Source organism: Aphelocoma coerulescens, chromosome 1A, assembly GCF_041296385.1.
Source record: "Aphelocoma coerulescens isolate FSJ_1873_10779 chromosome 1A, UR_Acoe_1.0, whole genome shotgun sequence".
Classification (NCBI taxonomy): Eukaryota; Metazoa; Chordata; class Aves; order Passeriformes; family Corvidae; genus Aphelocoma; species Aphelocoma coerulescens.
In genome coordinates, this window is record NC_091014.1 from 79,279,757 (window position 1) to 79,299,457 (window position 19,701).

At 46.6% G+C, this 19,701-nt stretch overlaps 2 protein-coding genes across 13 annotated transcripts in view; one reads left to right on the forward strand and one right to left on the reverse strand.

Annotated features, from left to right (window-relative positions):
• The first annotated feature begins 160 nt into the window (after nucleotides 1–160).
• Nucleotides 161–16,193, forward strand: RAD52 (RAD52 homolog, DNA repair protein). Of its 8 annotated transcripts, none has more exons than XM_069003680.1 (12): nucleotides 161–244; nucleotides 6,331–6,419; nucleotides 7,779–7,880; nucleotides 8,444–8,537; nucleotides 10,223–10,290; nucleotides 10,528–10,646; nucleotides 10,732–10,807; nucleotides 11,763–11,959; nucleotides 12,159–12,301; nucleotides 12,927–13,007; nucleotides 13,521–13,760; nucleotides 14,003–16,193. In XM_069003680.1, the coding sequence occupies exons 2-12, from the start codon at nucleotides 6,333–6,335 to the stop codon at nucleotides 14,059–14,061; spliced, it is 1,266 nt and encodes a 421-aa protein (XP_068859781.1). In that variant the 5' UTR covers nucleotides 161–244; nucleotides 6,331–6,332; the 3' UTR covers nucleotides 14,062–16,193. The 8 variants fall into 8 exon arrangements, with proteins under 8 accessions (XP_068859781.1, XP_068859786.1, XP_068859787.1 ...); XM_069003685.1 differs by having other exon boundaries at nucleotides 12,165–12,301; XM_069003683.1 differs by lacking the exon at nucleotides 161–244 and adding an exon at nucleotides 419–477.
• A 674-nt stretch (nucleotides 16,194–16,867) lies between these two features.
• The window catches only part of WNK1 (WNK lysine deficient protein kinase 1), a 100,208-nt gene continuing 97,374 nt past the window's right edge, over nucleotides 16,868–19,701 (reverse strand). For all 5 annotated transcript variants that reach the window (XM_069003690.1, XM_069003691.1, XM_069003689.1 and 2 more), the window contains one exon: nucleotides 16,868–19,679. In XM_069003690.1, coding sequence (XP_068859791.1) covers nucleotides 19,365–19,679 — 315 coding nt within the window. In that variant the 3' untranslated portion in view covers nucleotides 16,868–19,364. The remainder of the gene's footprint in view (nucleotides 19,680–19,701) is intronic.

Below are 19,701 nucleotides of genomic sequence, written 5' to 3' on the forward strand. Positions count from 1 at the left end.
TCCCGCGCCCCCGGCGCGAGACACGCGCAGGCCCCGCCCCCGCCGCCCCCACGCCCCGCCCACGGGCGCGCGCGCTCGCCGCGCCGGGCTTCCCTCGGCCCTCCCCGCGCGGGGGGCGTGGCCTGAGGCACCGCCCCCGGCTTGCGTCACCGCCCGGGCGCGTCCCCAGGGAAGTTTGGCCGCTCTCCGGCGCCGTAGTGGCCGCGCCGGGCGGGAACTGCGAAGGGGCCGCGGGAGGGCTCAGGTAGGGCGGGCAGGGCCCGAACCGGGCACCGGGCACCGAACCGGGCACCGGGCACCGAACCGGGCACCGAGCTGGGCACAGAACCGGGCCTTCCCCTGCTGGCGCCTGCTGAGGGGCCGCGGCCGGCGGGCGAGGCGCGCGCGCGGGGCCGGTGTTTCCTGAGGGAGCCTCGGGCAGACAACAACTGACCCCACCAAGAATTCTTGCAGCCCGATTTTTTGTGGATTCCGGGTGTAAGGAGCCAAAAGCAACACTGGGTTCCGTAGCTCTTACTCCCGTTAGGAGGGGACACTAAAGGGAGAGATTGTGGCAAATGGGATGGATCTGTCAGACTACGCAAGGAATGACACTTATTGACGTGTAAATTATCAGCGCTTAAATTAGTATATTGTTGCAATGAATACAGCTTATAATAACGTTATTTCATTATATTCTATATGAGCTATATCGTATATTTTATGTATTATTATATTTTTGCGTCTTATATGTTATAATTACCACTTATCTTATAATTCAGACCTCTGGCACGCTGATATCCACTAAGGTCTAGATAACTGGACTTCCCTTTCAACTGCAGAAGCACAGAGTCCATTTTAAATATATTTCTGTAAAATCATATAGTACATGCTCTACTACTTAAGCCCTTCTGTCAAGCCTAAGGCATCCCCCCAAAAAAGGGATCATTTATATTGCTGTCTAAGAAGGCAGAAGGATGGAAACAGATACAGGCTTGCCCACGCCTCAAGTATTCTGCCAATTGCAAATGTAAATGATTTTCCATTTAACAATAAGCAAGTGTCAACCTGGAGCAAAACAGAGCCTAAGAGCTTTAGGGTTTTCATCCTAACTTAATTAGTGTGTCAGCTTAATAGGGTCTTGCTGCCAGAAGTGTCATCTGTGCCTGTAACCACCATGGGGTTTGTGCTCCACAGTCTGACAGATCTCTCAGTGCTTGCAGAGTTCAGGTGGTTTCGTTTCCAGGCTGGATTAATTCCTTGCCTGGTAATTGCATTTGGGAGATTGCAGGCTTTCTGCTTACAGTTGGACAGGCTGCTTTTCCCTGTAAGTCCCAAACCATTACTCTTGAGTTAAAAACCCTGCTGTCTTTGCCTTGCAAGGGCTGAAGTGACTTGTACATAAGTGATGTGGTGATAAATCAATCTGACAGGCTTTTAGAAAGAAGTGCCCATGTAAATAATTTATGATATTTGAGTAATATTTCTGCCTGGTCTGGTTTCCAGAACGAGCTCTTTTCTTTTACTCTGCCTGGATGGTTGTGAAACTCCTTGAAGAGCAGATTGTTCACTTTTGGTTTTGGAACTGTGAGGTGTTACTGCTTCATACCTGGAAAAAAACTTGTACCACAGAGTTGTTTCTCTTGTCTTTCAGTTCTACCCTTTGGTCATCGTTTATTGTTATGAGGAATTTTTTTATAATATCATCAAAAAGATTATTTGTGCAGGAGTACCAGTCAAACCCTTTATTTGTGCAGGAGTACCAGTCAATCCCTTTAATGAAATATTTTTTATACGGATTGTGAGTTAATGCAAAGGAATTAAGTAATGTGAGAAATTAAATGGGATTTATATTCCTGGAAAGCAAATGTAGTTCAAACTTGGAATTGTTTGGAATGACTTTTTTCCTAGGGTGCTGTTGGTGCATTTTTAACTAATGAAACTTTTTTGGACCCTTTGGAAGGCAAAAATTGCAGCGGGCAGTGGACTTTAAAACAGCAAACAAAACCACTTAGCAAAGGGGTAATTGACACACACCACTGCTATTAAAGAAAATGTTTGGAGGCATAACCAGCAAAATTTGAAAAATATGCAGGCTAAAACACAGCAAAGCATGTGCTCAACGGAGCAATTTGGACTGGAACTGGATTTGTAATTGCTGGGAAAGCAGGCTCCTAAGGAACTTCCAGTAGTTACACTGATGTTCAGTGAACTTGTGGCAGCTGTATAGAGGCTGTCGTGACAAGAAACAGCATAATGAGTAAGGAGGTGAGTTTCTCACCCCGTGTTCCAAAAATGCAGGAATTGACCAGGCAGGCTTCGTTTCAGATGTCAGATGTATCCAAAAATTCCTGAATAGAAACACGCTCCCACAAATGCGCTGTTACTCTTCCAGAAGCGTGTAAAGGTAAGGAAGAAAGAGCTTTACCCTGCGTTCGTTAAAATGTTTCAAAAGTGGAAGCAGAATTAGTGTTTTCTGCTCAGTGCAGGGAGGATCACGATCCTAGACCTGCCAAGAGTGAAGCTAGCAGTGAGCAGTGCCTGATAAATCAGTGAGTTCAGTTATGCTTTTGGAGCCCACACATTCCAGTGTAATGAGTGGGACTGCATGGAGGTGTCCCCCTGACATGACACGTGCTGTAACTGAGCAGAAATTGTCAGAGTGGCACTTGTATGCCCTGAAAGCAAATATTTAAGCTCCTGCAGGGAGCTCAAACTTCCTATGTTATACCTTTTTTCTCTTGCTATGGAATGTGGCCTGAATGGGTAAGGGGCACTGATAAGGTCCTGTCAGCATCAGAGGCCAGCTGTAGTCTGCAGTAGACACCCAGACTCCTGACCCGCCCCTGCATTTCCATGTTTAACCCATCAAACACTGAGTATCTTTTCCTTCTATTGAAGTTAACAGAACATTGCCTCGCTTTTCTCAAGTCATCAGGGTTGCTTACCTAGAGATATCAGAAGGCAAAAGGGAACAGTTCTATTGTGTGCAGCTTTTCCACAAACAATTGCATCATCTCTCTCTTACACTCCTTTTAAACTGTGGAGTAGCACGGGCCTGTCTTGATTAGGAACATCTGCCCCATTAAACTTGAAAGAGGTACCTCAGCTCTGTGTTAAACAGCCTTTGCATAACAGGTAAATCAACTTATAAAATAGTTTGGGGTTCCCAGAGGAAAGAAAACTCCACAGAAATATAAAACTTGTAAATTTTTTCTATGTTTTCTTAGAGTAATACAAACCTTAGCTTAAGTATGTGGCATTATCTTTAGTGCTTGCTAAATCACTTGTTGCTACCTATGTAACTGTTTGCTCTTGCTGGGCTCAGTGGAATTGCATTTATTGAAAGAATGTGAAGATTTTTACTCAGCAAACCAAAGCCTCTCTGTGAAGGAAACTTACCAGATAGAGAGGATGAGGATGAATGAAAAGCCCTCTGGAAGTTCAGAGTCTGTGTTTAAATTCCTGTCTTAGGTTATGGGATGCTCTGATTAATTCCTTGAACAGCCATGTTCTAGCTGAGCATTGCCCAAGCTGTGGTACTTGCACAATGCATGGTATGCAAGCTATTCTGAAGTGATGCAAACTGCCTGCTTCCACCTTACTTGTGAGGAGAGCTGGGAACTGGCACTCCTGCCACAGGATTAGAGCACAGTGCATGGTTCAAAAACCTGGTTTGTCAAGGCAGAGTGGAACTGATAGGAAAAGACGTGATTTAGGAGCAAAATAAATTTTTGGGCGGTAATGGACAGTAGGATAGAAAGGTGTGTGAGGATGTGTTAATTTAGAAAATTAGAAGTTATGTCCATACAGTCATGGCAGGTAAAGGTGTTGCTGCCACAGAGCAGCCCACACTGGTAGATATACTTGGACAGATTAAATTCAGGATCATCTGTTCTGGAAGACTGGTTTATTTCCTGAACAGGAATTTGTGTACACACACATTTTTCTCAGCCGTGCTCAATTCACTACCACCATGCCAATAAATTCCTGCTTGTAGAGTGCTGTTGAAAATTGGTATTTCATATCCAGTTTCCCAAAACAGATTGGTTTTTTCTGATTATGTACCTAATGTGTTCGCATTTTGAAAGACAAGATCAAAATCTGGTGGTAGTAAAGGCTGTTAAGTTTCTTTACCTGTTCTAGTGTATCAAGTTTTGGAGCACAGTGCAGCAGCACCTCTGGTCGTGTGTGCTCTCTTTGTCAGTGACAAGAAAACTTCCTGAGATCATTACCAGCTAAACTCAAGAATTCCCTGTAAATAATAAATAATGGTCCCGTTACCACAGAGATGGTGCCTTTAAACTGATAAACTGCCTGTATCATCCTGCATATTCAAAGGCATATTTGAGCTTTAATTTTAAGTCTTTCTGGTTTAAAAATAGGGCATTTTTTAACACTGGTTAATGAGTCAGGCAGTGTCCTACCACAGCCCTGGCCTCAGAGGGTGTCCGAGGCTCTTTGGCACTCCAGTGAATAGTTTATTATCTACTTCAGCATTAATGTTTCATGTGTGTTAAAGCATTGTGGGGAGAGGGCAGGGCAGTGAGGAAACAATATTCCAGTGAGGAATGGGAGCGCCTTGCCTTCCCTAGCTCCTGGCTCTGGCACCAGGATAGATTTATAGCTGCATTTGCAGAATTAACTGCTCTCTCTTCCCAACTCCTACTCTAATAATTTTTGGTATCGAAGTTCTGTCGCTCTGAAATGCTCAAACAATTGCTTTGAGACACAGGGCTTGGCTGTGCTGCGCTTCCCCGACTGCAGAACCCCCCACATTGCTCCGATGGAGCGTTTGGTTTAAACGAGGCTCACAGCTGAAGCTGTTCCTGCAGGTAAAGCCTGAAACTAAGCTGGCATCCTGTGTCTCCTTCACTCCAACTGGATTCACACATAATTTGAGTACAAAGCACTAAATTTAGACAACTAAATTTAGACTGGTAATGGTGCACACCATAGAAAAGCTTGAGGGACTTTAACCAAAACCAGTATTAAGCAATTTTGCATGGAAATGCCACCCACCTACTTTGCATAAATTGGTCATAGTGTTACGAAGGCAAGTGACATTTCGGTCATTGTTTCTTTCCAAGGGCTTATAGTGATTAAGATCTGATTGAGGCAGCTTGGGGGTGTGAGTGGAGGCAACAGTATTGTTCAAATTTCAGTTCCCTTGGCCACACACACTATTTATGTCTCTCTAATTGTCTCCCTCCCCATGCAATGAACTCTTTGCTGAGCAGAGGAAATAGCCTGCTTAAATCACAAGTGTTTCTCCTGGTAATGTTGCTTTCTATTTGTTCTTTTTCAAAGCCAAATGTATTTACAAATTGCTGCTAACTTCTGATTGAAACATATTCAAGTGTATGAACACTGTACAATTATACAAGTTTGGCACCAAAGATGAGTAATTCTAGCCAACAAAAATTAAGGAGAATTTTAGCTACACTTGGCATAATTACCAGTGCTCATACTTGCCAAGGAAACAACTGGTATCCTTTTTCTGAAAATTGTTTGGCAAGTCCTCAGTAAACTTTGGAAAAACAACTTATTTTAAAAAGTGCCACACCTGGAATGCATTAGCAAAGCACAGTACTAGCCAGGTGCTGCCTGACTGGCAAATCATGCCATCTGCTGAGGATTTTAGGCTTTCTCAAACTGTTTTGACATCTCCAGGTCTCTTGTATGTGTCTGAATTTGTCCTATATTTGTATTGCCTACAAAAGTCCGAGTGCTGGGCTATCGGCTGTGCTCAGCATTGGTGCAAATACAGTAAAAGATCATCTCTGTGGGTTATTTGAGAGTGCTGCTGCAGCCCCTGCACAGCTGGGGTCCACAATCTGCCCAGGCCCACTGCTCCAGAGCAAGGTGGAGTGGCCATGCAGTGCTGGGAAGTGTTGGATACTGGCTTGGAAAAGGCTGCCATCTACTGAATTACTGGTACCTCTTCTTACAGTTCTGGCAGGTTCTGTGGTTTTCAGCTCTGCACACTTTATGTGGTACCATCATAGCACCAGGCAGGGGGATTACAGTCAAAACAACAATCTAAAATAAAAACTAACAAGTCCAGGATATAGCTGAGTAAAGTTTTAGAAAGTTGTCTCTACTTTTTATTAAAGTATTAATGGATATTGAAAGTGTTCCAGGAAGACAGTGCTGAAGAATCCAAAAGAGGGAATTATTTTATTTTTCCTTCCCTAGCATGGTACAGTGCCTTCACATTTACCTAAAAGGAAAAAACCCACATATATAATTTTTTTACCAGTATGATATTTAGAATAAGCTCTTTGACATGTCTTCACATGGACTGTCAGTTCTGTTCCCTTCAGTCATTCTATTCCCTCTCATCCCTAGGGATGCCTGAAAGCCAGGGGAAGGACGGCGAAAGCTGCAGCAGCAGCAGCGGCTCCAGCGCTGGGGACTCAGCGGCTTCCTTCGGACAGGTCGGTTCCTTTTGCCCCAGAGGGAAATACAAGCTGCATGCTCACACTTCTGGAAATCTGCTCTGCATGTTTATTCCTTTGAAACTTGGGTACAGGAAGGCTGGAATCATGCTACACCCAACTGTACTTCGCATTTTTTCTCTGCAATAGTCTTGACATGCCTCGAGTTATAATAAATTCCTCTGGATTCTTCTCAAAAGGTTTTTCAATCTTGTGCCTTAAAAGTGGGTCTCATTTTATTCTCTCTTATTCCCAGATGGCCTCAATCATGCTTACACGTATTCTCAGTACAGGTTTAGAAAAGCCAACTACTTTGAGCTATTAAAAATAATTTTTAAAAATTGTAAAATAGTTTGCAAAAAAGAAAACCGTATCCGGACTGAACAGAGCTTTTGGTGGTGAATTCTCTTCTCCATGATAGGCGTTTCTACATAGTTCCTGAATATGGCACAAGCTTGTGCATTGTCCCATTTTCCTTATGCTTTTTGGTTACAGGCTTGCATTCTAGAGTCAGAAAAAGCAAAGTTTTTCCTTTAAGTTTAAATAGAACTAAATACAAATTAGAGCAGTTTGACAGGAGTTGGAATTTATATGGCACACACACACACACGAGAAGATTCTGTGTTCTGCTGAATTGTTCGGGCAGCCAGTACATGCATGCACAGTACTGATGATTTAAGTGGTGAAACCTCTGTTCTGTCCCACTTCAGGCTATAACAACACGAGCTTTTTAGTTCTCAAATCCTTAAACATACATTTAGGCTTCTCTACATTTTGTAAATTGCATTTCTACTAAGACAAGTGTAATCTTACAAAACTTTAGGCTTCTGGTGATGCCGGTGTTCTCTGATACCAGTGATGTTGGAGTTATCTAAAGGACCTTCCCTGCTTGAGGGAAATGGGCTGAACACTCCTCAAGAAATCCCTATTTTGACTGCTTTCCTGAGCTGCTGTCCTCCCTGCCCTGGTGGCATGTGGTAGTGGAGTACAGTTAATCTTCAGTTTTGTTGGGGTTCTTAAATACATTTTTCTTGTTGGTCACAGAGATACTATATTTTGGTTTTGAGCAGTAAAATAGAAATTGACATGTGTGCTTGTGGCAAGCTTGACTGGGATTATTAATGAAAAACAATTGCTGCAGCTCAGTAATTAATGCCTGTATCCATCAAGAGTCAGAGTGAAAAAAAAGCCAGTCTAATGTATGTACGTACCCTGAGGTGTTTCCTTGCCTGCTACATCCCAATTCCAAAAAATGGATCACGCACATCTTGGAGGGACTGGGATAAAGAAGTGCTCTTAGGAGAAGAGGGGAAGCTAAAACAGGGAGAGTAAGATGTGTGTTCCCTTGTTCTTGTCAAGTATCAGTACACAGCCAGCGAGTACCGAGCTATCCAGCATGCTCTGCGGCAGAGGCTGGGCCCAGACTACATCAGCAGCCGGCAGGCAGGAGGAGGGCAAAAGGTAGGAACAAACATCATGTTTCAACTCAGCTCTTCCCAGGAAAACTAGGGTTTAGAAAGTTACAGTATTCCTTAGTTTTTTTGAAGTTAATTTCCCTCTAGTGGTTTAACATGCAGCTATGAATGCAAAGTGAGCATGGCATAAATTCTGGCTTTTACTGAGCCACAGATTCCTTTTACACTTAAAAAGAGACTTAATTTCTCAGTGCTTCCTTTACAAAGGACTAGTTATCTACTTGTGCAATACTGAGATGTTTTTCCAATTTTTTTCCCAGAACTGGACTATATAACAGTGGCTGCATTTACCATCTTTAGTGCCCACTCTGTCTTCTGTTGATTAAGTAGTATTTGTTGTTTTGTTAATCCCCACCACATTTGCTGGAAGAGAGTGCACCTAAAGCTGCACCATCAGCCTTTTATTCACATTATCTGAACCTTGAACTTAGCTGGATTTCCTCACTGTAAGGTGGTATGTGTAATCTGTTAAAAATAATGTGTGTAGAGATGTGTGCACAAGGCTATGTATTTATGTATATATTTATATGTACACGCTCTTCTTTTCAGGTCTGTTACATTGAGGGTCACAAGGTCATCAGTCTGGCCAATGAGATGTTTGGCTTCAATGGCTGGGCTCATTCAGTCACTCAGCAGAATGTTGGTAAGGATCTCTTAGGGGCAGAGAAGTCTTTGCTCCCTCCTGTTTCACTGTGAAGGAAAAGTCTCTCAGATAGGGGCCAGGGTATCCATCACAGAATCACAGAACATGCTGAGTTGGAAGGGACCCACAAGGATCACCAAATCCAGCTCCTGGCCCTGCACAGCACCATCCCCAGGAGCCACACCCTGTGCCCGAGAGCTCTGTCCAAACGCTTCCCGAGCTCCGTCAGGCTGGTGCTGTGCCCACTGCCCTGGGGAGCCTGGTCCAGTGCCCAGCCACCCTCTGGGGGAAAAACCTTTTCCTGATACCCAACCTAAACCTCCCCTGGCACAGCTTCTGGCCATTCCCTCGGGTCCTGTCACTGGTCACTGCAGAGAGGAGACCAGAGCCTGCCCCTCCTCTTCCCCTCTCAGGGAAGATGAAACTGCAATGAGGTCTTCCCTCAGTCTCCTCCAGGCTGAACAGACCAAGAGACCTCAGCTGCTACAACTTCATCACTTCAAAGCACCTGGGCAGAGGCATGTGCAATTTCCAGGTGTCTTGACAGTTAGTAAAAACGAGAGAACTCAAATAATAATGGAGCTTCTCTTTTCATTTTCGATCTGTCATAGTCATTATTCTGTGTGTATGATTATTCTTGAGCTATTCTAATCAAGTCTCTGATCTCTATGGGTACACTCAGTCAAGAGTAATTACAATTAAACTATTTAACACTCAGCAGTCCTGAGCCAGCTTTCATGTTCACCTGTATTTTTAGAGTGTAACCAGTTCCTACTCTCAGTTAATATTCCCCTAATCTTTGGGGACCCATCTTTTCTGCAGATTTCTCTTCTAGCTAATACCTAGTACAGAGGTTTTTACAACAGAAAATTTTTGAAACATTTTTCAACTATAATATGGTGTTCAGGTGATCTTAAAGCTTCAGCCTCTTCCATGTTGATAGCTGAAATAAGTACACAGAGAAGTGTTGTTCTTGTTTGCAGATCTGCTGTGCTTATGCTGAAGGCTGGTTGTTGAAGTAGGTCAAAGCAGCTGCTTAAATTACCTTCTTCCTTCTCCCCACCTTCAGAAATCTTTTCTTAACTCAGGCTGGTAGATTCTAGAAATAGAACAACTTACTTCATAGCTTTCCATCTATTCTGCACCACAGTTTTCTTTCCCCCTTTTCAGTCAAGAAAAGACTGACATCCTTCAAACTTCTACCTTTTTCAGATAATGCCATAACAAGTCATTCCTTAGAAATTCAGAGGGAGAGGATTCTGTTTTAAATTCCTGGGTAGAAAAAGGGCTTGCACCTTCAGCAGGTTTACAAAACAATTAGACAAATAGATCAGATGAGTACAGAAGAACTCTTGGACCCCAGAGTAGAGTTACTTGATCCCGAATTTCATTTCAGACACATGACATGTTTCTATTAGACCTGCAAGACTGCTACCTGGAGTGCTCTGTGTGTATTATGTAGCATTGCTTTTGGTGTGAAGTAAGGTACTTCAGAGATTCTGAGCTGAGAGTTGCATTGCAGCCTGTTCAGCTCTTCAGGCATTCTGTCCTGGATAAAACCTTGTGCAAATTATTTGCAAACTGCAGACTTCTGGTAGATCATAGGAAAGAAATTACTTTCATAGACAACAGTTTCTTTTCCACTATTGTTTTTATAAATTAACACTTAAAATATTTCCTCCCAGACTTTGTTGACCTCAACAATGGCAGGTTCTACGTGGGTGTCTGTGCTTTTGTGAAGGTTCAACTTAAGGTAAGTGGGGTTTTTTATTTGCTCTGACTGTAGTTGAGCAACTGCCTGAAGCTGTGAATGAAAGTCCTTGCACGGGTCAGAGCACAGTCCTTGGGTACTGCACTGCATTCGGGAACCTGCTGGTGTCCTAAACGTTGACCTTGCTGTGCAACAAACAGCTAAGAGCAGGTAACCAGGCTTGGGAAGGCACAGCACCTGCATGTATAAAATTCCCTTGTATTTAAAATTGTACTGCAGGATGGGTCATACCATGAAGATGTGGGATATGGAGTCAGTGAAGGCCTGAAGTCCAAGGCCTTATCCTTGGAAAAGGCAAGAAAGGAGGCAGTAACAGATGGACTGAAGAGGGCACTCAAGTGAGTGAAGATCAGCACTTGTACATTTTTGGCAGTTATGTGGGAATGAAGGGTTTCAGTCACAGTGAGCCCTCTTGTTTCTCAGGTGCTTTGGGAATGCTCTTGGGAACTGCATCCTGGACAAGGACTACCTGCGAGCCATGAGCAAGCTTCCGCGGCAGGTGCGGTACGGGGGCTGTCAGCGGGGCTGCAGGGCACCCACTGCCCCGCTCCTGCAGTTGCAGGGTTATCGATGGTGCTGTCAGGGCACCTCATTCCTGGGGGTTGCCAGCTCTGACACCAGCAGCCTTCGTACCAGCCAGCTCACACACACAAAGCAGAGCGTTCCCAAGTGGGGCCTCAGTAACCAGCGTGGATCCTGCCAGCTCCTGCTGTGCACCAGCTGGGGGCAGGAGGCTGCTAGGCAGTGACCTGCCTTGTGCAATGAGGGAAAAGGAAGCCTCCTGCAACTGCTGGTCCGTGGACTTTCATAGTAAAGCTGCCTTCAATCTCACTAGGACTTGCCAAACTCTGCTAGAGGCCTAGAGCTGCAAGGCAGTCCTGTCAAACACTGTAGGAGCAGATCCAAAGTGACACCTCTCTCCAGGTAAAGATGGCCCAGATCTCTGGTTTGCCAGGGTCATTGTCCGTTAGAGGCATTGCCACAAACTTGTAAAGGGACAGAGCCAAAACATCCCATCTTTGATAAACAGGAATGGTGTACCTTCCTCAGAACTCAGTAAAGGTTGGCCTTGCCCTTTAGCACAAGCAGGAAAATGGACTGGTAGAGTTTACTGTTAGTTACAGACTCAGCAACAGCCTTGTGGGGCTGTGAGAAGCTGTAAAACCCTCCATCAATCGATCACCAGCACCTGTTCTCGTTTGCAGAGCAGCGTGGGGAGAGCTCACCATCTGCCCTGAAGCACTGAACAATTAAACCAACACAGAGTCACAGGAATTCAATGATTGACTGAATTACTGGGTACTGAAAAAAGAGCATTTCAGATTTCTAACTTAGTGCTTGACTTAGTGCAAGCAAAATAATTTTTAACAGTAATGTAGCAAAACAACCAGAGCCTATTTCACTAACTTGATGATGGCAATTTCTGAACATTCTGGTTTTCCTCCTTTTACCAGGTACCCCCTGAGTTAGACTTGGTCAAAGCTAAAATACAGGACTATGAGCCTGAAATAGAGAAAGCAAGATACAGCAGCTATGTGGAAAGGCAGAACGGAGCAGGGAGACAGCACTGTGAGGTGACACCTGGCTGTAACCCTGGCCAGACAGAGGCTGCTGTAGTGACAGCAGATCAGAAACAGCCCAATGCTCCCAGGTGAGACTGCTGTTATCAATTTATTTTTTAATAAACATTATTATGTATTAGAAGTTACTGGCCCTTTTAAAACATGTGGACAGCTCAATTTCAAAGCACTAGCTCAGTGGATTTTCTTTACTGTTATTTCTTAATGAATGTTTTCTTCACAAAATGTAATTGCTGAGGCCCTATTTAACTTTGTGTTTACTGGGGGGAGGGACAGAAGCACAGACTCCCTGGCCACGGAGTGTGATGCCACTTACCAGAGGAAACTGCGACAGAAGCAGCTGCAGCAGCAGTTCCGGGAGCAGATGGAGAAAAAGCAGCAGGTCCCAGGAGTTACTCCCAGCAGCAAACAGGGTGAGAGGTGGCATTAAAAACTGGCACTTTCCATGAGAGCTGCTGGCAGGCACAGGTTAGCCACAGTACAGGAGCCTGGCCAGCTTCATGTGCTGCTGTTCTGTGCCATCAACACACCTTTGAGGCCAAAGGAGGGAGCATTATCATATTTCCCCCTGTCTGTTCCAAAAGTGTCAGGAATGTCAGCTCTAAACCAGCATCATTAAATCTGCAGCTTTCCAGCCACCCTAAAGCAGCTGCTGTCAGCACCATTAACCTGCTGCATCCAAGCTGAGGCTGCAGCACTTGGCCATGGTAGCTGCAGGCAAGTACACACTGCCTGAGCTACTGATACTTTGCCCTTTACTACTCATTGGGAGGTCTGGAAGCCACGTGGTAGCAGGAACGTGAAGACTGGGGAGACAAGCAAAAAAAACATGTTAAATTAGCACAGTTGTTTGTCAGACATCAGGTACAATGCCTTGCTGTCCCACATCCTGCTTCCAAGTCTTAACCAGCTCTAGGAAAAAAGAGATACCTGGTGGCAGTGCTGGGTGTCATTTCAGACTCGTGCTCTGCTAAGAATGAGCCAAAGGGTTTTTCTGTATTTCTCGTATTAATCTCTTCTTGTGTTGCCTCCTTGCAGCAACATGCGACCCTCCTGTCAAGCACAGCACTCCACCAGAAGTACAGCAGGAGCTGGCAATAGAAGAGGAGCTCTTTGCAGGTCAGCCAAAGAGTGATGAGTAATTAAGTGTTAAATCATTAGCATTTAAACCAGCTTAATTCAGAATACAGTGTAAAGGCAAAAGCTGTGAAGAATTGGAATAAGAGAAGTGTGATTCTGACTTTAACAATACAAACTCTGCTTGAGTGGCAGGGAGATGATGTCCATCACTGTGGGGGGTTTCACACTTAGGCTCTTCAGTAGAGTTGTTACAACTATTGATAAACCCCCTTCCTGAGATGACACTGCACAAAACAGAACGTGGGGGGGATTTGGGTTGTGTCTTTTCTCAATACAGCTGTGGCTGTTTGGGTCACACACCGTGGTGCCTGGACATTGCTGAAGTCCAGAGCACAAGGGGCAGGACCCTGCTGCACACTGACATAAGAGATGCTTTACAGATCAAATTTTATAGTGGTCACTGCCTGTAGGAAAAGAATGTGCTGGTCTTGGAGCTACTGCCATTCCTGTAGTACAGTACTGTGTCATGGATCCCCTACTCATTCCTTCCAGATGATCCTGAACTTTGGGACATTTCCTTGGAGAGCACTGACCTAAAGGTAACGGGTGCCAAAATGTCAGAGCCCTCAGCAGCTGCACACCAGGCACCTGAGACACCCCGTGGCCATCACCAGCTGGGCACTCGCAGCAGGACACCCCACAGGATGAGCCAGCACAAAGCTTCTGCCAGGCTTGCACAGCTGCAGCCCCCTGCAGGCAGCAGCACCAGCTGTGCCAACCAGCACACCCCAGGTATGTGCTGCCACAGGTGAGAGGTCTGGCTTCACAAGGGCTCTTGGTACGTTGCGAGAGTCCAGTGGGAGAAGCATTCCTTTCTTTTGGACCTGGCTGCAGATGCTGTGACAGGGGGCTTGGAAAACTGTCTGCTTTTTTCCATCCTACTGTCCTATCAAGGAAGAGTTAGAAAAAGAATTGAGGAACACATTCAGAAGCAAAAAAAAAAGTCCATTTCTTACTTTCTCCCTATTTGGCAGGGTGCAGCCCCCTCAGGAGAAGTCAGAGCTTGAAGAAAAGGAGGTTGGAACCTACATGAGGCACCCGGTGGGATCTGTGCCTCTGCCTGGGATTACATCACGAGACTGCAGTGGCTTCCCATATTGTGTCAAATGGACCCTGCTGTACATTATGGTGAAGCAACTGAGAAGAGTTTCACACAATCAGCAAGAACTTCATATACTCTTAGGTTATTATGTATTTCAGATGCCTTTTTCTGTAACCACACAATTATTTGTGCTTCTGCAGCACGAGACTTGTGGCCATTTTACAAGTGGATATTACCTGTAAAGTGCCTGAAGCAGGCACGAACAGGGTGAATTGTTAAAAATGAGATGCAATTCATAGCTTTCCTCTGTCCCTCAGTGCTGCATTCCAGCACAGAGGGGAGCAGGTGGGCTGTGGCCAGAGGACGGACGGTACAGTCCGGGGGTGGCACAGGCGCTGTCTGAGGTGCAGCCCCGCCCTGTGCCCTGTGGCTGGGTGGCCCGGGCAGAGCCCCTCTCTCCTCCCGAGCCTTTCGCCGCCGTCCCGAGCAGCCGCAGCGCCTCCAGCCGTGCCTGTGCCTCCGGGCAAGAGCGCGCCGGGACCGCCGCCAGCGCCGCACACGGCAGCCCCGTGCTTGCTCCGATCCTTTGTGTCATGAATGGGAGCCGCACTGCTGTTTTTAAATAAGCTTTCAACCCTTTCCAATACAGAAATAAACATGAATTTGAAAAACAAGCCCCGCTGGAAGCTGTTCGTGCCTCTGCCCTTCCAACCCTTCCACGTCGTTCCCTTCAAAGGAGGCAACACGTTCTAAAGCTAAAGGGGCACCACTGCACCTGCACAGCCTCCTTGGCTTTAGGACGGGCAAACAGAGAACCTCACAGGGGTGCAAAGGTTACAGCAAAGCCAACAGCTCGTCCGTCTAGCTGGCAGGCCAAAGGAAGAATTTTGAATCAGTGTTGGAAGAATACTCCTTTATCCATTTCGAGCAGGTCCGTGCAGGAAAGGGAGGAGTTCTGCTGGGCTGAGCCGCCCTGTTCCTGTGCAGTTCGGCCGCAGTTCCCGGCCCCACCACGGCAGGGCTCAGGCCAGCGGCCCGTGCTGGCAGCGCTGCTCCTGGCAGGGCTGGTGTCACCGTCCCAGGCATCCGTGGCGGGAGCCTGCTGCTGCAGTGCTGGAGGCAGGAGAATGATGCCACATGACTGAAAGTTAGAGCTGGACCAGGAAAATTTACACAATTCTGGGATTGGTCCAACCCTGAAATCAATGTCAGGCTTCAAACGGGACCTTATTCCCATGCTTTGCCTCACTGCTTTGTCTAAATGTAAATACATTTGGAATATTCAGCATTTATTTCTCTTCCTCCTACTCTGCCTTCATCACTTAACCAGTCCTTTTCCCTTAAAAGATCCTCTACGATCCACTTACCTCCTGAACAGGACAAAGAACAGGGATTGACTTCAGCATGGAAAGACAGGACAAGCCATAATTAACGGTGATAGATTACATCTAGAAAACAGTTCCACATTTCACCGTACTTGTTTCTGGCCAATTCAGTGCTGCCTTCAGAACAGCTCAGGGAAGAAGCACATTCCACATGTTTGAGTCATGCCCTCGCTGTTGAAACCATATACCTGCTAGGAAGGGAACGTGCAGACCTTCAGCATTACTGGATTCAAAGCTGCTCCAAACTTTTACAATGAAAAAAATGTGAAAGTCTGAAACAAAAATGTAACGGCCTCAGCGTCCTTGGCTCTGGAAACGGTGCAAATAGAGCTGTGCCTCCTCTAACAAAGTCACTGCACTGAGCCTCTCGGGATTGGCCCCTTTGAAAAGGGCAGGAAAACTTCTACTTGGAGCTTTTTTCTCCCCTTCGAAGCTTGCGCAGCATGACTCATAACAGAAGCCGTTCTTAAAATGGAAAGAAATGCAGCAGCAGTTAGTGTTTAGAAATACCAAATTCCTGCAAGTCTGCAGCTGAGAATGACGCTGTGAAGTTCTTCCACTCCAGTTGCGCATCGGAGCACTGAATTCCTGTTTCTGAGGTCGCCAAGGAGCCCCTTCCCCCGCAGGGGCCCGTCGCTGCTCCCATCCGCCCCAGAGCAGAGGGCAGGGGAGCCAGCGCGAAGAGCCGGGAAGGGCCCTGCAGGAGCCCCGGCTCTGGCCTCCGTGCCCACAGCGAGCTCAGGAGCCCCGGCTCCGGCCTCCGAGCCCACAGCGAGCTCAGGAGCCCCGGCTCCGGCCTCCGTGCCCACAGCGAGCACAGGAGCCCCGGCTCTGGCCTCCGAGCCCACAGCGAGCACAGGAGCCCCGGCTCTGGCCTCCGAGCCCACAGCGAGCACAGGAGCCCCGTGCCCGCCCCTGCCCCGCCTCTCCTGCCACAGGGACTGCGCCAAGGTCTCGTCTGGCACAGCAGAGCGCACCTGGCACCGTTGGAGCGGTCCCAGCCATCAAAGCAGCGACAGCTGATCCCTTAGCCGCCCTCATGCCACTCCCCTCCTCAAGGGCCAGTTAGGAATTATTCTTTGGAGAACTTCGTTTCAGAGTATCCTGTTAAAGGCCAAAGGCTCTGACTGGTCACTGCTTTTGAGAAGTTAAGGGTCTCGTTAAATTGGGTTCCTTGTATGTCCTGTGACAAACTGGTTAATTGGGTAAGAGTTACATCACTGCAGGAAGAGGACAGAGGAGCTGGAACTTGCTGTTCCACAAGAAAACCCACAGCTCAACCAAAGCAGGTTTGGTTTATTTGAATGGCTTCATTCAATATTCTGCAAAGGTAACAAACTGCAGCATGGGACGCAGTCATACAAGAAGGGTCCAGTGCAAAACATACAACTAACTACAGCCAGGGAAGCCCAAAGTTTCAATTAATTTTATTTTTTTTTATTTTTATTTTTTACAGTGTACATTGTTAAATAATGTAAAGAAAACGCTTGTAATTCAGAAACAGATTTTATGTGGAAAAAGATACTCAAAGTGTAATATTAAACAAAATAATTTAACAGTTCAGTAGCATTAGTTTATTCCTCTAGACTTCAGTTATTCATCCACAGGAGGAGAGGGAGGGAGAAAAAAAAAATCAATGGTAAATAAAACCAGTTCTTGCATAACATTAAGTGAAAAAACGACCTCAAACTTATTAGATCAAATTTAAATAACCATGTGCTGCATCCAGCTGACCAGTTCCTCTGCGAATATTCCCCTTGTCTCACTACTGCCTCGGGTCTGTCCCCGCTCTCGTTTCCCTGGGCGTGCTCAAGAGCCGCCCCTGCAGCCATCCTTTCAGACAGAGGTTCGCCCCTGCCCCGCCCCTGTCGCTGTCCCACAGAACCACCCCTGGCCTCGGCCCGGAGCCGCCCCGAACGAGCTCCTGCCCTCGGCCGCTCCTCTCCAGCCTGGGCCTGCCCTGCTGCCAGAACTGCTGCAAACAAGTGACAGGAATGGAAAGCATCGCGCACGTTTCTCTGTGAAAGTGAAAGAGTGAGAACATCTGCAGACACGGAAACTCCCTATTAAGGCCCCAGCAGGGAACAGCGCTCTGAGATAAAAACCAACGGGGGCAAGTAACATCCCTGTGATGCACCAGCTTCCAGGGCACTGGTGAGCTGCTCCCAAGCACCAGCAAGCTGCACTCTCACCCTTCTCAGCTTCTTGCAGCACTACACAAATACTGGCTGGTATTATTTTGACTTTGAAGAGGAAACCAGTATTTCCTGAATACAAAAAGGGAGAATGACCAAAGCAGAAGATACAGTACAGGTACTAAGAGGTGACAAGTGACAGATAGTGACAGTCCTGGTACCAGCTTGAAATTTGTTAAGAGTGAACAAAATTGTAAATCCTCCAAGTTAAGACAGAGGAAACTTCTTGATGCCGGCTGTTTCAAGTACATCCATTGCCGGCAATGGACGTTGCACCAGGACAGTCTGTTCCTGGCTTAAATTAATTTTACCAAAAAAAAAGGTAAGAAAAGCAATCCCAGCAGACAAGCCCATGCCAACGAGCAATGGCACCTCTCCCTCAAAGTCACATCCTGACCAAACATCTTTACCACTTCGCAGGTGGAGTCAAACTGCATCTTTAGTTGGGCCTTTCCCAAAGACACATGTTCTCCCCATCCTCTCTCCGTTTCTGATCCAGCCCTCCTGGCCAATAGGAGGCTCCTCCACAGCCAATATTGGTTAAGTCTCGTTTTAGCCTCACCTGCACCCCTCTGTCCCACCCCACCTGGCCCCTGTCACCCCACACCTTCAGCTCTGCCCACCTGGACAAGTTTCCCCCACACACAGAACGCTGCTCTGACCGCGGCCTCGGTGACTTCCCCTCCACACTCCTACTCCAAACAGGAGCCCGGGATGTCCCGGGCGCTGGGCACAAACATCCTGCCCTCAACTTGCCCTCTGTCCACCTGGGCTCTGCTGGGAAGATGACGCTAAACTGCAGAAGCAAGAGAAGTCCAAGGCACTAAAATATCCAGCAAGCATACTGGGAGAACAGACAAGTATTCAAGTACATTAATTTATACAATTTTACATTCACATTTATTTATCTAATACAATGAAAATACAAAGGAAAAAGTTAAAGTGTCTCCAATAAGTATAAGGATATAGCTAGCTTTTTTTCCCATTTTTTCTTTTTAACTTTTTTAACCCTCTATATTCCACTCATTTTTAAACTACTGTTGTCCAACAACATTTATATATCACAGTGTTTCCACATCAAAACTGATGGTAAGTACATGTCCGCAGGGAACTTTTAAAATTTTTTTTAACAATTTAAATTGCTCTAATGCTGCAGTCAAAGCTGTTAATATCTTACTTAAAGCAGTAATGACCTATCAAGCACGGGCTGCATCTCAAGTCCATTCGTGTGCCCCATCGTTTCAGAGCCAGATAGATTGAGTGGGGAGAGGGAGAGGAGGGGGATTTGGACAGCTTTCTTCCTGATCTTGATTCTTCAGGAAGAGGCAAGAAGCGTGCTAAAGCCTCATGCTGGGGGGTTCAGCTCTCCCACCTCCACACGTGTGGATTCAGCCTCAACCCAGAGAAAAATTTTACAGCAAGACTGCACAAACTGACCCCACGGCTCCTCTTCACAGCTCTTGTTCCAGGCAAGAGCAGCCCCCCTCGGTGAAAAGCACTGTCCCATCACAAGGATGCTGATCATCCTCCTCCCCCTTCCGAGTGTGTGGGGAAACTCCCGCTACAGAGAGTTGACAGCAATGGTTGGAAAAGATAAATTCATTCCCAGTCTGGCAAGCTACCAGTTCATTGCAGCACTAGTAGTTGATACAGGGCCCCATCTCCCTCCCCATGTCCTGTCCCGAGGTGTAGCCAGCAGGATCTCCGAGCACGGCTAAGTGGTCCGCAGGTTGGAGCCTGGAGGGTTGCTGACAGACTTTTGCAAATTGCTGATGTTGAAGCTTTGCAAAGATGTGGCACCCACGGGCTGGAACTGGCCGAGCTGTGGCTGTGCTGGCCCCCCGGCCCCGCTCCAGGGCGGGGGGAAGGACGCTGCGGGGTAACCGTACTGCTGGGGGGGGCACATGGCCTTGCTGAAGGGACCTAAAGAGGTAGCTGATGCTGCAGGGATGGGCGTAGCACCCAGGGAAGATGTCATAGAGATACAGAGCTGACCTGGTGCCGAGAATTTTCTTGCCATTCCAGGGCCCTGAAAGATAATCCAACCACCG